General features: G+C 35.4%; 1 protein-coding gene across 1 annotated transcript in view; it reads left to right on the plus strand.

Annotated features, from left to right (window-relative positions):
- CNTN6 (contactin 6) overlaps positions 1–20,917 on the plus strand; it is a 176,730-nt gene that overhangs the window by 116,465 nt on the left and 39,348 nt on the right. The window contains 1 exon segment of the mRNA XM_040246391.1: positions 12,848–12,975. Coding sequence (XP_040102325.1) covers positions 12,848–12,975 — 128 coding nt within the window.

The following is a 20,917-nucleotide window of genomic DNA, read 5'->3' on the forward strand; positions in this document are numbered from 1 at the left end:
TAAAGTAAAAAAAAAAAAAAAAAAAAAAAAAGATATCTTAGTTTCTGTCTGACCAAAGACCAAACTGAACCTGTGCCCCTTAAGTGGAAGTGCAGAATCCTAACCACTGGACTACCATGGAATTCCCCATATCATTTTATTTATTTGGGACAAAATTGCTAATCTTTAATATTTGGCAAGACAGAGTACTGTGAAATGTAGTGAATAAGAGGAGGGGTATGATGGAAAAAGTTACATATTTTACTTCAGATTACCTAGGATACAAAAGTAAGAGTGAAGCAAGTAAATATCTGCAGCAGTGCAGGCCAGTGGCTCACTTTAAGCCACATAAATACATAACAGGCAGGCTGGCATGAGCTGGCTTACATAGACTGTCTCCATACAAAAATTACTTGGGGATAAAAAGTTTTTGTAAGGAAAGAAAATGGGATTTATGTGCTGGCTGCTCCCTTTGCCAGTGGCGTTGCATTATCTGGACTTTTGGCATCCAATGGCACTAAGAGACCCTGGGGAGATGCATAAGCTGTGTCTGAAACAGTGAAAATCAAAGTAGGCTTGGGAAGATAAATGGGATTCAGACAAGGGGCTGTGGTTGTTGTTCAGGCCCTCAGTCATGTCTGATTCTCTGAGACACCATGTACTGTAATGTGACAGGTTCCTCTGTCCATGGGGGTTTTTCAGGCAAGAATACTGGAGTAGCTTGCCATTTCCTTCTCCAGGGGATCGTCCCAGATTAGGGATTCCACTGAGCCACCAGGAAAGGAAGCAATGGAGTACAAATCTTCTACTAGATACTTGGGGAAGAGACCTCTAGGCTTTCATGTACTCTAAGAAAGATTTGTGGGAACTCTGTGATCTCACTGCTGAGGGCCCAGGTTCAGTCTCTGGTTGGGTAACTAAGATCCCACAAGCCATGTGGGATGATCAGAAATAAGTAAAGCAATTAATTTTTAAAAAACAGAAATATCTGCAAATTGAGAACATTTGTTTTCTCTTTTGAACTTAACTCTTTACTGAAAAGAATATTTGTGCTCTTACCTAAAAGGCAGAAAAAATAAATGTTATGATAACATATTTAAGAATTCCTTCCACAAATTTTGCTGAATTTTCTGGTATGTATTTTCCCTTGTTTAGAATTGATTAATGATAATAAGTGTGTTGTGCTTCACAGACTATGATCTATGCCATTTAGTAGAGAGACTAGATTTTATTTTCTGTGCCTATTCAATCATCTCTGCACATAGCACTGCATTTTTATTCTGTCTCTATCCTTTTATCTCTTTTTTTCAGATTACCTGTTGGGTTTTTTACTACTCTGATGACTTTATAAGAATCATAAATACATTTTAATAATCCATTGATCAAACCATTAAATTTATGCTGGACAGTGGTGTGAGATATTTTCTGTGTATAAATACCATTAGAGATGTTCAAAGTTACTGACATAAAAAAGATGAAAAAGAAAACCTTTATTTTGATTTAAATGAGGAAGCATTGGTATTTACTTGTTGGTATATTACTTTTTGTAGCTTGTTAAGTAATTTTTAAAAGATAACTTATTAAATGACAGTAAGATTAGCGTAGATATTGCACCTTAACTATGCTAATCAGGTGCTAAAATTATTAAAACTAATATCAATATTTTATCTTAAATGGATTCCAGTGGGACATTTTACCTAAATTGTGCAGAGTCAAAATTTATACATATTTTTCTACTTCTTATCTCATTTTAATCCAATCTATTTTACATTTTCTAGATATCAGTAAAATTAGACAGTCAATTAAAATTTCATGGTCTACAGTATTATCTTTAGACAGAACTGGAAGCAATACTCCAGTTAATAATCTAACTATAAAAATAACAGCATTGCTCTAGTTTCAGCAATATGAAATTGTAATTGCCCAATGTCCTAATTTCTCTGAGTTTAAGAAATTTAGCTATTACTAGTCTTCTGTGTCCTAAAATTTTGTGATAGGCTATGGTTAATATAAAAAAAAAAAAGAGACCTTCTCATTTTCTATGCATATGATGTCTACATAATATAGATCTGTTTTTTTCTATATGTAGGTAAATCAAAGATTGGGCGTGCTTTAGATTTGATGTAGTGATAAACTGGATGTGAATGCTAATATCTATTGTATTTATGAAGTTTATAATGAACAAGTTTTGAATTGTGGTGTTGGAGAAGACTCTTGAGAGTCCCTTGGACTGCAAGGAGATCCAACCAGTTCATTCTGAAGGAGATCAGTCCTGGGTGTTCATTGGAAGGAATGATGCTAAAGCTGAAACTCCAATACTTTGGCCACCTCATGCGAAGAGTTGACTCATTGGAAAAGACTCTGATGCTGGGAGGGATTGGGGGCAGGAGGAGAAGGGATGACAGAGGATGAAATGGCTGGATGACATCACTGACTCGATGGACATGAGTTTGAGTCAACTCCGGGAGTTGGTGATGGACAGGGAGGCCTGGCGTGCCGCAGTTCATGGGGTTACCAAGAGTCAGACATGATTGAGCAACTGAACTGAACTGATCTCATACAATTTGGGAAAGCAAGAGGAAAAACATTCAACGCTAGTCTTTAATTTCTTAGAATAACACAACATGTTCCAGGTGAAAGACTCCTATGTGTTCACGTGACATCACAGTCTATGTTCATGATGTTTTATTCACAATAGCTCAAAAGTAGACGGCAAAGGATATAAAAGCAGAAGGCAACAAGTTAAGGCATCTATTACTTTTGTTTTCCATTTGTGCTACTAACATGCCACGATGTGGGAAGATTGAAATGTTGGGTGTTCTATCACACTATATAGTCTGCCTTCAATTTATCAGTTAACCTTAAAGGGTTTGCAAATGTTGGTGGCTCAGTTTTTCCACATTTTCTATTTTTGTATGCCAATATAAAATCCCCCAATGTCATTTGACTGCCAGATACAGCTTGTAGTTCTGAATTTCCACCTTTTTATTAATGTCATAATGCAATTAGAAGAATAGTATGATAACTATTAATTATTCTATTGTTGAATGATCATAATATATCTATACATGTAAATGTCTTTAAATTCTAATTATTACAGAACATTTTAAATGTAAATGCCTTAATTTGTGATTTACATCTAAATAGACTACTAAGCTTTGGTAATTTGGGGGAAGTTTTTCAATTTGATTTCATGAACAGGTGAAATATTCTAATTAAGTGGATATTTGAGAATAGACACTGGAGAGGAACAGTGTTATCACTGAACTGTGAAATGATCACAAAGAGTTAAGGAGGAAACATACATACACCATCAGTTAAATCTTTGGTGATGCCAAGATAATCCAGGGCTTGATAAATATCTCTTAGTTAAAGTCACAAACCATACCACCAAGTCAGTCAGAGAAAAGGGTTATTTTTTAAGATGTCGGGCAGGAGTAAGAACCAAAATGAGATTCAAAAACACTGGTCTGAGTCATGTAGGAAAGCAAAGACCAAAACTGGTATCAGAGAAAAATAAGATTGATAGATAGCACTTAATTAATCCAGTTCTTACAAGAAGTCTATGTCCGTACCCAAAATAAAAACAAGAACACTGCAGATCAGAAAAAATGATTTCACAAGTACAGACAGGAAGTGGTATGAATTCAGTGTAGAGTCTTAGTCAGTGAAATGCTGGGGACAATCTGTCATTAGTCTCCTTTTAAAAAGTCTATCATAAACCTCTCAAGTCTCTTTGTTGAACTGTGACAAAACACTCTGTCCTTTCCCTGCTGTTCCTGTTCATGGAATTGCAAAAGTGCTTACATTGTTTAGAAGAATGAAAAATTAGTTCATCATAGTCCTACTGATGGCTAACTAGGAGTAGGGCATATTGCTAAGCATGCTAAACATTTTACCTGATTTTCACCTCAAGATTCAGTGACACAGATAATATTAATATTCCCACGTTACAGATGAGAAAGCTGACAACTTGCACAGTTGAACTTGGACTCAATAATACAAATATTAAATATGATTGCTCAGATTCAGTCACTTCCACTGTATAATCATAAGGCATTTGATTTAGGTCATACCTGAATGGTCTAGTGGTTTTCCCTACTTTCTTCAATTTAAGTCTGAACTTGGCAATAAGGAGTTCATGATCTGAGCCACAATCAATTCCCGGTCTTGTTTTTGTTGACTGTATAGAGCTTCTTCATCTTTGGCTGCAAAGAATATAATCAATCTCATCTCGATGTTGACCATCTAGAAGTCCATGTGTAGTTTCTTTTGTATTTCTGGAAGAGGGTGTTTGCTATAACCAGTGTGTTCTCTTGGCAAAACTCTATTAGCCTTTGCCCTGCTTCATTCTGTACTCCAAGACCAAATTTGCCTGTTACTGCAGGTGTTTCTTGACTTCCTACTTTTGCATTCCAGTCCCCTATAATGAAAAGGACAACTTTTGGGGGTGTTAGTTTTAGAAGATCTTCATAGAACTGTTCAAATTTAGCTTCTTCAGCATTACTGGTTGGGGCATATATTTGGATTACCATGATATGAAATCGTTTGCCTTGGAAATGAATAGAGAGAGTTCTGTCATTTTTGAGATTGTATCCAAGTACTGCATTTCAGAGTCTTTTGTTGACTATCATAGCTACTCCATTTCGTCTAAGGGATTCCTGCCCACAGTAGTAGATATAATGGTCATTTGAGTTAAATTCAGTGGAAGTGAGAAATAGATTTAAGGGACTAGATCTGATAGACAGAGTTCCTGATGAACTATGGACAGAGGTTTGTGACAGTATACAGGAGACAGGGATCAAGACCATTCCCAAGAAAAAGGAATGCAAAAAATTAAATAGGCTGTCTGAGGACGCCTTACAAATAACTGAGAAAAGAAGAGAAGTGAAAGCAAAGGAGAAAAGGAAAGATATATTCATTTGAAAGCAGAGTTCCAAAGGATAGCAAGGAGAGATAAGAAAGCCTTCCTCAGTGATCAATGCAAAGAAATAGAGGAAAACAATAGAATGGGAAAGACTAGAGATCTCTTCAATAAAATTAGAGATACCAAGGGAACATTTCATGCAAAGATGGACTCAAAAAAGGACAGAAATGGAATGGACCTAAAAGAAGCAGAAGATATTAAGAAGAGGTGGCAAGAATACACAGAAGAACTGTACAAAACAGATCTTCATGACCCAGATAATCACGATGGTGTGATCACTCACGGAGAGCCAGACATCCTGGAATGTGAAGTCAAGTGGGCCTAAGGAAGCATCACTATGAACAAAGCTAGTGGAGGCAATGGAATTCCAGTTGAGCTATTCCAAATCCCGAAAGATGATGCTGTGAAAGTGCTCCACTCAATGTGCCAGCAAGTTTGGAAAACTCAGCAGTGGCCACAGGACTGGAAAAGGTCAATTTTCATTCCAATCCCGAAGAAAGGCAATGCCAAAGAATGCTCAAACTACCACACAATTGCACTCATCTCACATGCTAGTAAAGTAATGCTCAAAATTCTCCAAGCCAGGCTTCAACAGTACATGAATCATGATCTTCCAGATGTTCAAGTTGGTTTTAGAAAAGGCAGAGGAACCAGAGATCAAATTGCCAACATCTGCTGGATCATCAAAAATGCAAGAGAGTTCCAGAAAAACATCTATTTCTGTTTTATTGACTATGCCAAAGCCTTTGACTATGTGGATCTCAATAAACTGGAAAATTCTGAAAGAGATGGGAATACCACACCACCTGACCTGCCTCTTGAGAAATCTGTATGCAGGTCAAGAAGCAACAGTTAGAACTGAACATGGAACAACAGACTGGTTCCAAATAGGGAAGCAGTACATCAAGGCTGCAATTGACACCCTGCTTATTTAAATTATATGCAGAATATATCATGAGAAACAGTGGGCTGGATGAAGCACAAGCTGGAATCAAGTTTGCCAAGAGAAATATCAATAACCTCAGATATGCAGATGACACCACCCTTATGGCAGAAAGTGAAGAAGAACTAAAGAGCCCCTTGATGAAAGTGAAAGAGGAGACTGAAAACGTTGGCTTAAGGCTCAACATTCAGAAAACGAAGATCATGGCATCTGGTCTTATCACTTGGTGACAAATAGATGGGGAAACAGTGGAAACAGTGACAGATTTTTTTTTTGGGGGGGGCTCCAAAATCACTGCAGATGGTTACTGCAGCCAAGAAATTAAAAGAAGCTTACACTTTGAAAGAAAAGCTATGACCAACCTAGACAGCATATTAAAAAGCAGAGACTACTTTGCCAACAAAGTTTTGTCTAGTCAAAGCTGTGTTTTTTTCAGTAGTCATGTATGGTTGTGAGAGTTGGACTATAAAGAAAGCTGAGCATCAAAGAATCAATCCTTTTGAACTGTGGTGTTGGAGAAGACTCTTGAGAGTTTCTTGAACTGCAAAAAGATCCAGCCAGTCCATCCTAAAGGAAATCAGTCTTCAATATTCATTGGAAGAACTGATGTTGAAGCTGAAACTCCAATACTTTGGCCACCTGATGGAAAGAGCTTATTCATTTGCAAAGACTCTTATGCTGGAATGATGGAAGGCAGGAGGAGAAGGGGATGACAGAGGATGAGATGGTTGGATGGCATCACCTACTCAAGTACATGAGTTTGGGTAAACTTTGGGAGTTGGTGATGGACAGGGAGGCCTGGCATGCTGCAGTATGAGGTCACAAAGAGTGGGATATGAGTGAGTGACTGAACTGAACTGAGATTCAGTCATAAGCCTTGACTCCCACTCCACATTTGCTAAGTAATACTACTACTGATAACACCATTATTGCATAGGACAGCGTGAGAGAAGAAAACTAATCCTTAGTATTAGTATTGCCATCATCATTACCTTATGTTTTTGGTTAAAACTCTCCCATGGTAAGGGATATCAAACTTGCTTTTACTATTTCAGAAAAGATTAGAGTCCTGAGAAAATGTGCATATATGCACACACATTAAATGTTCCATTACATTTGGGGAGTCAAATTGAAAACCTCCAATATTAAAGAGAATGTTATGCAAATACTATATATATCATCATGGACTGTGGCCCACCAGCCTACTCTCCACTTGGAATTTTCCATACAAGAATACTGGATGGGGTGCCATTTCCATCTCCTGGGGATCTTTCCAACCCAGACCCAGAGATCAAACCCACGTCTTGCATCTCTGGCATTGGCAGGCAGGTTCTTTACCATTAGCACCACCTGGGAAGCCTATGTATATGTACATGTATTTACCTGCTTCACTCTTACTTTTGTTTCCTAAGGAATCTGGAGTAAACTATGTAACTTTCTCTATCATACCTCTCCTCTTAGTCACTACTTTTCACAGTATTCTCACTGTCTCTCCAAATAGTAAAGATTATCATATGCATGTGTGTGTGTGTGTGTGTGTGTATCCACTCAAATTTGTACTCTGAGAAACTATTAGGTTGGCCAGGGTGTATTTGGATTTTCCATAAGATGTTACAGAAAAACCTAAATAAACATTTGGCCTCATTAGTAACTATACCTTGTAAACTTAAAGTGAAAGAGCACTTGCTAAAATAAGTGCATCCTAATCTAGAGAGACAGACATGGTTGGAGTCTATACTACCTAGCAGGTACATTGATGTACCCCCTTCTTTCCATGCCTCCCTTTCCTGACTTGTAAAATGGGAATGATATGAATAGTGAGCACAGAGGTTTACTTAATGATTCAATAAGCTGACATTTTTAGGGCTTCCCAAGTGGCACTAGTGGTTAAAGAATCCGCCTGCAACTGCAGGAGACTTAAGAGACGTGTCTGATCCTTGGGTTGGGAAGAACCCCTGGAGGAGGAAATGGCAATCTGCTTCAGTATTCTTGCCTGAGAAATCCCATGGACAGAGGAGCCTAATGGGCTACAGTCCATGGGGTCACAAAGAGTTGGACATGACTGAGCACAGAATGCATACATATGCTTAGTACAGGACTTGTGCAGACACCATGCAATAATAGTTTACAATCTGTTTGTGTTTTGACCAATGAGTTTAGTTCTGCAAAATAATATCCTTGATATAGACATTATCTATTTTTCACATACCTATTGTAATATTTAACACAGTACCTGGAACACAATAGATGTTTAATGAATATTTGCTGAATAAATTTAGAAGCAAAACAATCTCTATAAATGCTCTATAAATTGCTACTAAATTTTTAGAAGCCTTACCATATTCCATGGTACTTTGATATTTTCATACATGCTTTTATAATCTATTATCTGTTAGCAATGTAACCTCAGCCTTAAGTTCTAATTTAAATATATACCTATATTATATGTAATCAATCACTTCAATGTCTTTTGCTTTCTTCTCTGTGGCTTATATTCTCTTTGATAATTATTTATGCAGATTTCCATTTTTATCACCAGAATGTTTTCCCAGTTTTTAGATAACCAAGCATATCTACACTGTGTTTTGTTTTTAAATGCCAGAGAGGCTTATGTAAATAAAGATAGAATATTTTAATGTACCTTATTAATATGTTCTTTACAACCCTCCAGATAGCATTTTGAAGTATCTTTTAGAAAAATCCAAAAGAAGGATAGAAAGTCAGCCTTTATCTTTATCAATGTTACCAAAACCATCAATTAAAATGTTCCAGTTAATTTTGACATGTGCATCCTTCCTTCTCTGATAATGTCATTTGCTCAGTTTGCTTAATATAGTTTGACGTCAACTGGGGGTTCTTTCTTTTTTTTAATCATTTATACTAAGCCATGTTTTGATATGTGACAGATTAGAAATTCTCACTTTAATAGTTTTTTTTTAATTATTCTGCATAAATTTAAGGCTATGATTAGGTAGTTTGAGTCTATCTACATTATTAAAGATTGAATTTTCTTACTGTATTTTGAATCTCTTATTAATGAAAAATAATCTGAAATATTCATACCACTTACTTATCACATTAAAATCTCAAATTATGGTAAATGTCTGGCTTTCTATATCCTAATTAGGGAGAATTACACTCTTAATTATATATTTTTTATAAATGACAAATTGGTTTGTTTACTAGTTTGTTTTCATAAAATGTTTTTATAAAACACTTAAATCTAAGATTTTTAATTCTTTTTTACATTTTTGCATATTGTGTGTGTGTGTTAGTCCCTCAGTAGTGTCCGACTCATTGTGATCCCATGAACTATAGCCTGCAAGGCTCCTGGAATTCTCCAGGCAAGAATACCAGAGTGGGTAGCCATTCTCTTCTCCAGGGGATCTTCCCTACCCAGGGATAGAACCCATGTCTCCTGTATTGCAGACAGATTCTTTAAGATTTCAGCCACCAGGGAAGTCCTTTTTTGCATACTGACCTTATGAAAACAAAATGGATTCTTCAGTTCAGCTTTGTCTCTTGGTCGTGTCTGACTCTTTGCGACCCCATGAACCGGAGCATGCCAGGCTTCCCTCTCCATTACCAACTCTCGAAATTTACCCAAACTCATGCCCATTGAGTCGGTGATGCCATCTAACCATCTCATCCTCTGTTGTCTCCTTCTTTTCCTGCCTTCAATCTTTCCCAACATCAGGGTCTTTTCAAAAGAGTAAGCTCTCGCATCAGGTGATCAAAATATTGGAGTTTCAGCATTTCAGCATCAGTCCTTCCAATGAACACCCAGGGCTGATCTCCTTTAGGGTGGACTGGTTGGATCTCCTTGGAGTCCAGGGAACTCTCGAGAGTCTTCTCCAACACCACAGTTCAAAAGCATCAATTCTTCGGCGTTCTTTATAGTCCAACTCTCACATCAATACATGACCACTGGAAAAACCATAGCCTTGACTAGACGGACCTTTGTTGGAAAGTAATGTCTCTGCTTTTTAATATGCTGTCTAGGTTGGTCATAACTTTCGTTCCAAGGAGTAAGCGTCTTTTAATTTCATCGCTGCAGTCACCATCTGCAGTGATTTTGGAGCCCAGAAAAATAAAGTCTGACACTGTTTCCACTGTTTCCCCATCTATTTGCCATGAAGTGATGGGACCAGATGCCATGATCTTCGTTTTCTGAATGTTGAGCTTTAGGCCAACTTTTTCACTCTCCTCTTTCACTTTCATCAACATGTTCTTCAGTTCCTCTTCACTTTCTGCCATAAAGGTGGTGTCATCTGCATATCTGAGGTTATTGATATTTCTCCCGGCAATCCTGATTCCAGCTTGTGCTTCTTCCAGTCCAGCATTTCTCATGATGTACTCTGCATAGAAGTTAAATAAGCAGGGTGACAATATACAGCCTTGATGTACTCCTTTTCCTATTTGGAAACAGTCTGTTGTTCCATGTTCAGTTCTAACTGTTGCTTCCTGACCTGCATACAGATTTCTCAAGAGGCAGGTCAGGTGGTGTGGTATTCCCATCTCTTTCAGAATTCTCCACTGTTTATTGTGATCCACACAGTCAAAGGCTTTGGCATAGTCAACAATACAGACTGAAGTCTTACTTATAATGACTTGAACAATGTTCTCAAACTTTATTGTGCATATAAATTACTGAAAATCATGTTCATATGCAAAGTTTGATTCAGTAGGTCTGGGATGAGACCACATTTTGAGGCATAAACACCTAAGATTATCTTAAGGGCATCTAATGATGAGTCAACAGATATTTCTTGAATGTCATAGTCAACATGCACAATTATTTACTGCAAGTGAGGCAAAGAAATGATTTTTGAAAGAGCATGAGCACTCAGTTGCAATGTTCAATCACTCTTTGATGCTTATTAGTTGCTTAGATTTGGACAGATTTTAACTTTTCCAAGTCTTAGTATGCCTTCTTATTATCCCAAGCTTGAGAAATGTCTATTGATTGACTAAGATTTCCAAAGAAAGAATCTGTTTCAATGATGACAATTTCAGTTCAATTTAACAAACTACTGAACATATACAATGAGTTAAAAGAATGGTATACTCAGGTAATAATAAACCACAGTTTATATGAATTTTCCTTTTCTGCAAGTTAAGAGAAACATTATATGACATACAAGCATTGACATTACTAGTTGGGAAGTTTGATGGCCTTTAGCTATCAGCAGGTATATATTTTTAACATTTAAAATTATTTTGGCAAAAATTTAATGTTTCTATGTAGCTTAAAATTCTTAGTTTTTCCTAAATTCTAGAGGTAAATGATGCACCCACATGTATCTCACATCGATTTCTTCTAATTGAATCAGATAAGGAATTGTTTGGGGCCAGACCCTTGCTACATACTAGAATATCTTTGTTACTGTTCATTAACAGTATGATTCAACTGCTAGCATAAATTGGGATCAAGAAATCTAGACATTTCAGAAATTTAATAAGATATCAAATGTTTGCTAATGGGGAATACTCCAAGATAATGACTTAAAAACTTCTGATTATGTGTCATGGAACATTCTAAACCCAGAAGTGGCTCCTTTCACTCACTTGGCAATAGAACACGGGACTCATCACTAATAATAAACCAACATCAGAAGCTGGTTTGCTACAAATTGTAGTTGGCTAATATTCTCTGTGTTTCAAATTGGGTAATTAATTACATTAGCTACATTTCCTGTAATAAACATATTAGAAACACTGGTATGTTTGCAATGAAACAAATATGGTTTTGCTATTTTTAATAGATGTGATACGCATGCCACATTCCTTTCTTTCCTTTAAAACCATCGTCATTACAATGGAATTTTCACTAATTTTTATGCAATACTGACTACCTAGCTAGTGCTTTTACAGTTTTGCTTTGTTTCTTACAAACTTTCAACTTTTTATTTTGTATTGGGCATAGCTAATTAACAATGATGTTGTAATTTCAGGTGACACAAACTCCCCTCCCATTCAGGCTGGCATATAACAATGGGTAGAGTTCCATGTATTATACAATATGTCCTTCCTTGTTGGTTATCATAATATGTCCTTCCTTGTTGGTTATCCATTTTGAATATAGATAGCAGTCTGTGTTTTTAAAAGATCATAAATTAAATTTATAAGGCAAAATTGGGTACATGTTCTTTTGTTTCATTTTGTCTCCTAATTAAAACACTTGATGATTATTTTGCCAAGAAACCAATCTTAGGATTTCCCTTGATTACAACAGTGTTCTGATGTTTGCTTTTGAATATTCCTGAGTTTCAGAGAAAATTTCATAGGAACCATTTTATGAAAGGCCGAAAGTTCTTAAATAGCTATCCCTCCATTGGGTACTATATGATTACATGTATTTTAGGAATATTTAATTCAGTCTGATTTTTTGAAGTCTTCATTCATTTTACTCCTTTCTCCTTTTGATGGACTAGTCCACGGAACAAGATGGGCCTGAGCCCTTTAGCTATGGGACCATGTGGATAGTTTCTTTAGCTCACTAGCACAGGCAAATATTGTCATGGTTGAGAACCTATTGTTTGGTAGCTGAAAGTCCTAAGTAAAAACCAGTTTATAAAGCCACAGAGTTAACAGTGTGAAAATCAGCTTTTATGTCTCTAACACCAACTTCAATTTTCAGCAGAGAGTTGACTTTTCAAATGCACAGTGAATAGTTGCATTTGTTTTTAATCAAGCAAATGGACATTGCAGCATCAAGCACTCATTTGATTTTTAATGTGCATTGGTATCACCAAAGATAATTCAAGTGATAGCATAAATAATTGTCAATACTGTGTCAGAATAAAAGCAACTGTCATTTTTTCTAACATGTAGATTCAGAGATTACTCACAATTAAAAGCAGAATAATAGGAAAGGCATATATTCATATTATCAAATACAGCCATGGTTTTAGAAATGCTTCAAAATGAAAGTAAGAGGTTAAAACTTACCAGTTTTACAGAATCTTACTTATATTAATTATAAATTTTCTTTTTAGAGTGTTTCTCTTGGAGGACGGCAGTCTCAAAATATATAATGTTACCAGGTCGGATGCTGGATTATATACTTGCATAGCTACAAATCAGTTTGGTGTTGCAAAGAACACTGGCAGCCTCATCATAAAAGGTATTTTACTATCTTTGTTTGTGCTTGATGACCACTGGAGATACGTATGCATACCTGACCTCTATCACTGTCAACCCTGCATCATACTGCATATGTGAAATATTTGATTTCACAACTTATTTGAGTAGTAGCCTTATATTTATTAATAGCATGCTCACTTTGCCAGTGGAACAGCACTGTAGATGTGAATAGCTTGACAGTTCAAAAGCTGTCCAGTGGGTAATAAGACAAAACTAAAACCTGCACTTAAAATATGCAGATTTCCACAAATGCCTCCATGAGAGGAATTTATGAATACTATGATGATATTAGTGAGGTTTCTTTCAGAAACTCTCAATTTGAGTAAAAATTTTACCTGGATGTAAGGCTGCCAAGTACATAGTCAATTCATTTGTTTCTATAACTCTGGGTACTTAACTATAACTAGCGAAATGCAGACTTTCTTGTGTTAGCCTTAATAAGCAGTTCTTTAAAAAGAGAAAAAAATTAAAATATTGGTGACATGTAAATAATTATTAGATTCCCATCACAGTAAGCGGACATGTTCACCCAATTTCAGATGGGTAAAAGTGCACACTCTATTCTTGAAACTTTTAAACTAGTATCAGTCCAAATGTAACTACATATATCACCAAGGGACATAATTAGGATTAGACACTTCTATTCTCCATCTCTGCTACTTTATTGAATCTTAGCTCATAAAACTAGTATGTTAGGGGAAGCCAGGTCACTTTTTCATTTCATTGCCTCCTGGATGATCAGAATGACTGTCTTGATAGAGGAGTCTGGGCAGATTATTAAGCCCAAATGATTAAATTCAGCAATTGGTGTTTTATCATTATTTCTATTAGAAATAAATAAGTTCAATAAAAAGTAGTTAGCTATTACTCACCAATTATCCTTTAAAATGTCTAAAGGAAAACAAACACCCACTTTTATCCTTAGAAGATATTTCTGCCAACTTTATCTCAAGCTTATTATATTATGCCAACAATTATCTGAAATACTCAGGGGAAATGTAAATGATAGAACTTGTGTAAAAATCCAACCAGTGTGGCATATTTTGAAAATTTTCACTTCTTTAATACTGTATTGTCATCAGGTTTTTAAGACTGATATGGACTTAATGTTTCAAGGAATGTGCTATAATTATATTTAATGATAGGGAATTTCCCCAGCAACTTTTTGGTAATACTCATGTACTAAAAAGTGTGAATGCTTTATGTTTGAAGAAATAACATGTCCATCAAGGGAAGAAAAAGAGATTACTTTATTTCCAATTTAGATGCTATGGGTGGTATTCATTCACTATATTACAGTAGAAGATTAATATATGCTGGAAAGACATGCAGTTAATTTTTCTAGGTATGGAGAAATCCAGTAGGAATTAAAACGTGAAATATTAAAGACAGAACACATCAGTAGTGAAAATGTAGTTTCTGAAAAGTTTTGGTGGACTACCGGTGATGGGTAAGTGGGACCAATGGTTTGCTACTAAAATACAATGACAAGATCCTTTCACCCCAAAGACTAAATAAAAAAAATTATAAATAGATTAAGCAACACAGATAGTTTCTCTTCCTCAATATTTTCTTTTGCCTTTGGCATCATAATGATTGTACATTACTAATCAATGGAAGAAAAATCAAGTAAGAAGATTCACATAAATATGAGAAACTCAGAAACATCTGCTTAGTTCTAAAGATAGCATGTGGCTACTTTAGAAGTGAAACACAGCCATGTAGGCTCCTGATTCTTAGGACAGAAACAAGTTGATAGGTATTTTGGGATTTTCCATAAAACACGCCATAATCCCCAGATACTCTAATCTCTGTGAGTAAGAAAATAATTAAATAAGATTGCTCAGTTAAAAAGCTGACATAGTTTTACTTACTTCTAATGTCCTTTGCTGGAGATACTAAAACAAAATTATCTCAACCTGCATTCCCGGTCATCTTCATCTCTTCCACTTTTCCTTCTTCTATAGCATATTTCATCTTCCTACCAATGATATGATTCACTTATTCACATGTATTTTCTCCTTATTTTTCCCTTCTTCTAGAAAAGAAATGAAAAAGGCAAGGTTATCACAGCCCTGGGAACTGTATGTGTTCACTAAATATTTATTCGTTGAGTGAAAGGATCTCACTTTATCCCCCTTGGTTCTCAGAGATAATTTCTATCATGACTTCCTTCTCTCCTCTAAAATCTGAAAGTTTTCAGTTTTTCAGGATTTATACGTGTTACACTACTTCATAGTAGAGCACTTCAAAGGCAAATAATAAACTTCTAAATGCTTTCACTTTTCCAATTTTAGTGTTTGTAGTTACATGATTTTAATGCACAGAGAACTCCACACTCTGCAAGGGAGGACAAATAGGAAGCTACATGAAAATCTAAAATATTTCATGGACAGAACTGACTGTTCTTGTATTTTCAGTACAATTCCAGATGATTTACATATGCAAAAGGGCTTATATCAATATGCATGAATATCATTATTTTCAGTCATTTATACCCCATGATGGGAAGGAATGTGTTTGTTATTTTTAGCCTTCATGAAATATCCACATCCCATTTCAAGGGGATTTGGAGATTTTTTTGCTTCTTTGCCATTGACAGTAGCCATTAATGTAATAAAAATAAACACATATACATAATACATTTAAAAAAACTACATAAACACAAAATATAAAAGCATATTTAGAAACTTTGCTTTATAACTGATCTGTAATGCATACACTGTGAGATTCTTATACAAAATAGTTCTAAGATAAGTCTATCAATCATTGGCATATCCTCTTAATGAGAATACTACCTCTAATTCCCTTTCATGTAGGAATGTTGAAGGTATCACTGCCAAAAATTATTATTTTACAACCTATAGAATTGAAGGTGTAATCTGAGAAGTAAATGTAATAGTATGCATTGATTCAGTCATTTTCTTGACTATTAAGAGCAGCCATGTGGCTGTTTGTGGCGACGATTTAATATTTCTCTGTGTTCTTACATATTTGTGTGTGTGTGTGTGCCTGTATATGTGTATGTGTTTGTATTTTCCTGTCTATAGTGTTCATTTATTTTCATTACAGCATCAAATATAATTTTGTCTTTCAAATTAAGATCAGCTTACAGTGACCTTTCTGGTAATATGGTGGTAAAGAGCAAATGAGAAATTTCAGTAAAACTGATAAAACAATCATCTTTCTTTGAATTTACTTATCAGCCTCAGTCATGCAAGAAATGTTATTGCTAGATAACATGTAAAAAGATAATAGTTACAAGAGTAAGATATTTTTCAGCTTAGTTTTTAGCTGATATGGCTTATCTGTGTTAAGAGGATTCTGAAGTTATCTGCACTGTATGTTGGAAATTTCTATTTCACTAATGCAGCAGGATAAAGCAATTTGCCATTCAAACATTGGAACTGCAATTAGCACCAGCCTTGCCAGAGCCTCAGAAGATGCCCAGGGTAATTTGAGGACATGTTCCATGGGCACAAACAGGAAATTGAAAGGAAAGAGAGTTTAAATGTCTTCGTTTGGAGGACTTGTAAAATTACAATGTGTACATACACTAAGAGGTATATGAAAGTCACATAAAAGGGAACATTATTTTATCTGGCATTTGGAAAATTATTAAAAAGCACAGAAACAGCAGGCTCTAGAAATGATCTTGTTTGCAGGCAACATTTGTTTTTGTTCCCCCACTGGAGAAGTTTTGGATGTTCAATTATAGGCCTCATTGCTTCAGCATTATTTTCAACTGAAATGTCGGAACTTGGAAAAGCATATCTAATGTGCAAATTAAGTTTATTGCTGCTCATTTAGTTGTTTATTCTTTGTGATAGAAGTCTTTATTATACCAGCATGGAGAGTGGCCTATCCATTTTCTCCAGCAGAAGAGGGTGTTCACTAATGTGATTTTACATTTACTAAGAGAAATACTAAGATAGGCAGATAATTGGAGGCTTTGTGGCTTTCCATGGCAGTTTAAAGGATTTGAGGTGTTTAATTCAGCTGTTAAATCTAGAAGCCCATCTTTCCTGAGTAAACCAAAAATACAAATTCACAGAGGTGACAAGACACAGTGGAATATATCCATTATTTTGTAGTGGTTGAATTCTCCAAGTACTGCTAATGTCTTTCCCCAAATGTTTAATTCTACATCCCAAGTTTATGCAAGGAATGAATTAAAAGATTTAATATAAAGAAGACTTTGACTTAAAATTTTTTAATGGAAGTATTTTTAAGGTGAAAAAATATTTAGTGAATTTTTACACTGTCTAGATATGAAATTTTCATTCCCCCTCCAACATTGGAAATAATGCCGAGTGAGTTCTTAAGACCTTAATTTCTTCAAGAATAAAGGAGAAAGAAAACAAAAAGTATTCGTGTAAGGAAGCCCAAAATGTCAATAATATTTCAGCCTTCATAACAATTTAGTTCATAGTCTTTTAAAAATCTAGCACATATCACTCAAATAAAATTTCCAGGTATGTTAAGCAGCTTTTTTTCTTTTAAATATATATTATACATTACAGGATGGATATTGTATATTAATTATAATTAATGAATTATAAGTTTGCACATTTTTTGATTATTGAAGAAAATTGTCACCAAACCTACTATTCGTTAAAATTTTGCATTGTTTTATTTACTCTTAATAAAAATAGGGGATGTATAGCTTGTGGTTTGTACCAATTAAAGAGGTCAAATAGATGAACATGTACCACTTCTTAAAGTGGTGAAAAGCAGAGACTTGGAAATTAGATTTATTAGTTCAATTAAGAACGAGCATGAGATCCTAAAGAGTTTGTTTTTGCTATTATTAATGTTGTATTATTTATTATCATCATTAATATTTTTTATCGAGTACATAATCTGCTCCAGGCATTGTCACAGGTCCTTTATGTATGTCATCTCACTGAACCCTCAGAACAACACTTTGAAGCAAGTGATCATTAGAGATTGCGGTACAGAGGGCTAAATTACTTGACAAGGTCCTTGTGTTATTAAGTGGCAGAACTCTTTTTATCCTTCTTTTTTACATTCCAGTAAAGTTATGTAATAATAATTACATGAGATAATTTCACATGGCATTGTTTAAAGTTTAGAAAAAGATATAGTAATTTGCAGGTATTAGTACTTCCCTCTAAATACTTCATTTTAATTAATTAAATGTAGTTCAATATTTGATAACTTTACATATGTAAAGAAAGTCTTAAGTGTACATTTGCTGAATTTCGGCAAATGCATACACCCCTGTAACCTCAAAGTCTACCAAAATACATTATCAGCTTGCCTGGTGGCTCAGACAGTAGAGAATCTGCCTCCAATACTGGAGACCTGGATTCAATCTCTGGGTTGGGAAGATCCCCTGGAGAAAGGAATGGCAATCCACCTCAGTATTTTGCCTGCTGAATTCCATGGACAGAGGAGTCTGGCAGGCTACAGCCCATGGGGTCACAGAGAGTAGAACACAGCTGAATTACTAACACTTTCACTTTCACATATTGTTCCCTCATGCCTCTCCCTGGCCCCACCCTATTCCTAGAAGCAACAACTGTCATGATTTTTTTCTGCCATACATGTCATACAAATGCAATCATACAGTGCATGACTTCCCTCACTTGACTTAAACCACTAGGCATCAACCTTCTCTTTATTAAAAATGAGGAAAACTAAGCAAAACTTTACCAACAGTGGGTTTAGTCTGTGCAGTTAAAAAAAAAAAAAATCTTGAATTTTAAATATCTTGGCCTCCATTTTCCCTTTCAAATTTATTCACACTGTGCCCGAAGTATTTGGTTAACAATTGGAAGTTCAGCCTTTTTTTTTTTTTTTTTCAATGATTCCATTCTGAGGCTAAAGTAGTGAATAAACTTCTCTGTTCCTTGGATATTCTATATCTAAGCTAGTACAGTGGTCACTCAAGCTCTAGTGCCTTTTTTTTTTTTTTTTTAAGAAAAAATGTGTGGCATTACAACATTAAAAACAAAACAAAACAAAACACCCAGATGCAAGCTTTTCAGTCTATGGATCCTGAATACTCAAAGAAAGAGTTATTAGCAAATTCATTCAAGTCAAGAAAAGGAATAGGGTAGGAAAGGGGGTAAAGGAATGCAGAGGGGAAAAATAATCAACGGAATCAATTGACTCTAATTTTCCTCTTCTGGATTTTATTTTACTTCATCTTCCCTAAATCTAACATAGGGCTTCCCAGGTGGCACTAGTGGTAAAGAACCTACCTGCCAGTATAAGAGACAGAGATTCAATCCCTGGGTGGGGAAGATGCCCTGGAGGAGGGCATGGCAACCCCCTCCAGTATTCTTGCCTGGAGAATCCCATGGACAGAGGAGCCTGGTGGGCTATGGTCTATAGGGTCACAAAGTTGGACACAACTGAAGCGACTTAGCATGCACGCATGCAAACCTAACACAAACATTCAGAAGGAAACATTTTCTATTAGGTCCTATATCCAGGCAAAATTAAAATTTTCTAATTTCATCTCTTATAAAGCTACAGAACACTTCAACCTGGTGTTTTACTACAACCAGAATAAAGTTACAGTTGGAGGACTGAGTGAACATTACCTATTTACAGGAAATATAAATATGATCCCATAAATAGTCATTGCCTATTATGTATCTCACAAAGAGTTGGACACGACTGAGCGACTGAACTGAACTGAACTGATTATGTATTAACTGCTTTGAAAGTGAGTTGTTGGCATATTTAATTCATTAAGCAGAATCTACAGTGCATGCTCTTTTTAAACAGATGTAAGGCCCTGTTTTGATTACTTGTTAATACAGAAGATCTGTGTTTACATTTTGTATTACTTTTATATTACTTGCTAGGGAATTTTTCAGTGTTACCTTGCATGATACTTAGACCTGTTTTTTCATTTAGACAACTTAAATTTAAGACAATTACTTTATCCAGAAGGTTCTTCATTTGTTTCACTTACTCAGGGGTTTAGGGTAGTCTTTTAATATTTGCTCCAAATCATTTAAATATTGAAGTGGAAGATAAATGGGTAATGGTAACTGCAGGGAAACTATAATATATTGACCATGGTTACTTTGTCCATTGGAATTAAATTATACTCTGCCTGTGGTAGAATATAATATAAATATGAAATGCTGCAAATAGATTTTAATCTGAAAAACACATGCCTGAGCAGATCATTTTGCACTGGCTAAGAGGATATAAAGCAACCAAGTCTACTACAAGTATTGGTACAAAAAGGAAAAGTATATTAAATAAAGATTAAAAACTCCTCCATTTCTGTCTTGCTAGAGGTAGGGAATTAGACTCCATCACACCAATTTCCTTGTTTGTTAGTTTTCTCTGTAGGTTTTATTTCAGAGTATTAGCTTTCATTTCCCTGTGTTTGCTTTCCCTCAAGTTAGTAATTTTCTTGTTTGTTTGCTTAGTTTTCTGTGGACCTGAAAACAAGTCATTCCTCAATTCTATCTCTACTCTCTTCCTTTGATATTAATCTGCCTTTCTGTCAGGGAGCTTGGTTGCCTAAGCACCATGCCTTTCTCTTGACACACTTCCTCATTTGAATAGACTGCATCTTCCAATGGATTTTTGAGAAAGAAATCAATAAAAATGTATTTTTTTGAGATCGTTCATGTTTGAAAAGGTCTTTACACTAAGCTTACTTTTGATTGCTGCTTCAATTGGAAACAGAATCCTGGATTGGAAATCATGATTTTTCATAAATTTGGAAATCTTACTCTGCTCTAAAAGCTAAAACCATTTTGATTTCTGACCTGTTGTTTGTGACATCTTTTCTCTCTCTCTCTGTCTAGAAGTCCTTTTTTTCCAAATGTCCCACAATTACATGATGATTGGTGTAAATCTATTTTCAGCCTTTTTTACAGGGCATTTGGTGTACTTTGTCATCCTGGAAGCTCATAGCTCTTTGG

The sequence above is a fragment of the Oryx dammah genome, unplaced genomic scaffold (assembly GCF_014754425.2).
Source record: "Oryx dammah isolate SB20612 unplaced genomic scaffold, SCBI_Odam_1.1 HiC_scaffold_9, whole genome shotgun sequence".
Taxonomy (NCBI): domain Eukaryota; kingdom Metazoa; phylum Chordata; class Mammalia; order Artiodactyla; family Bovidae; genus Oryx; species Oryx dammah.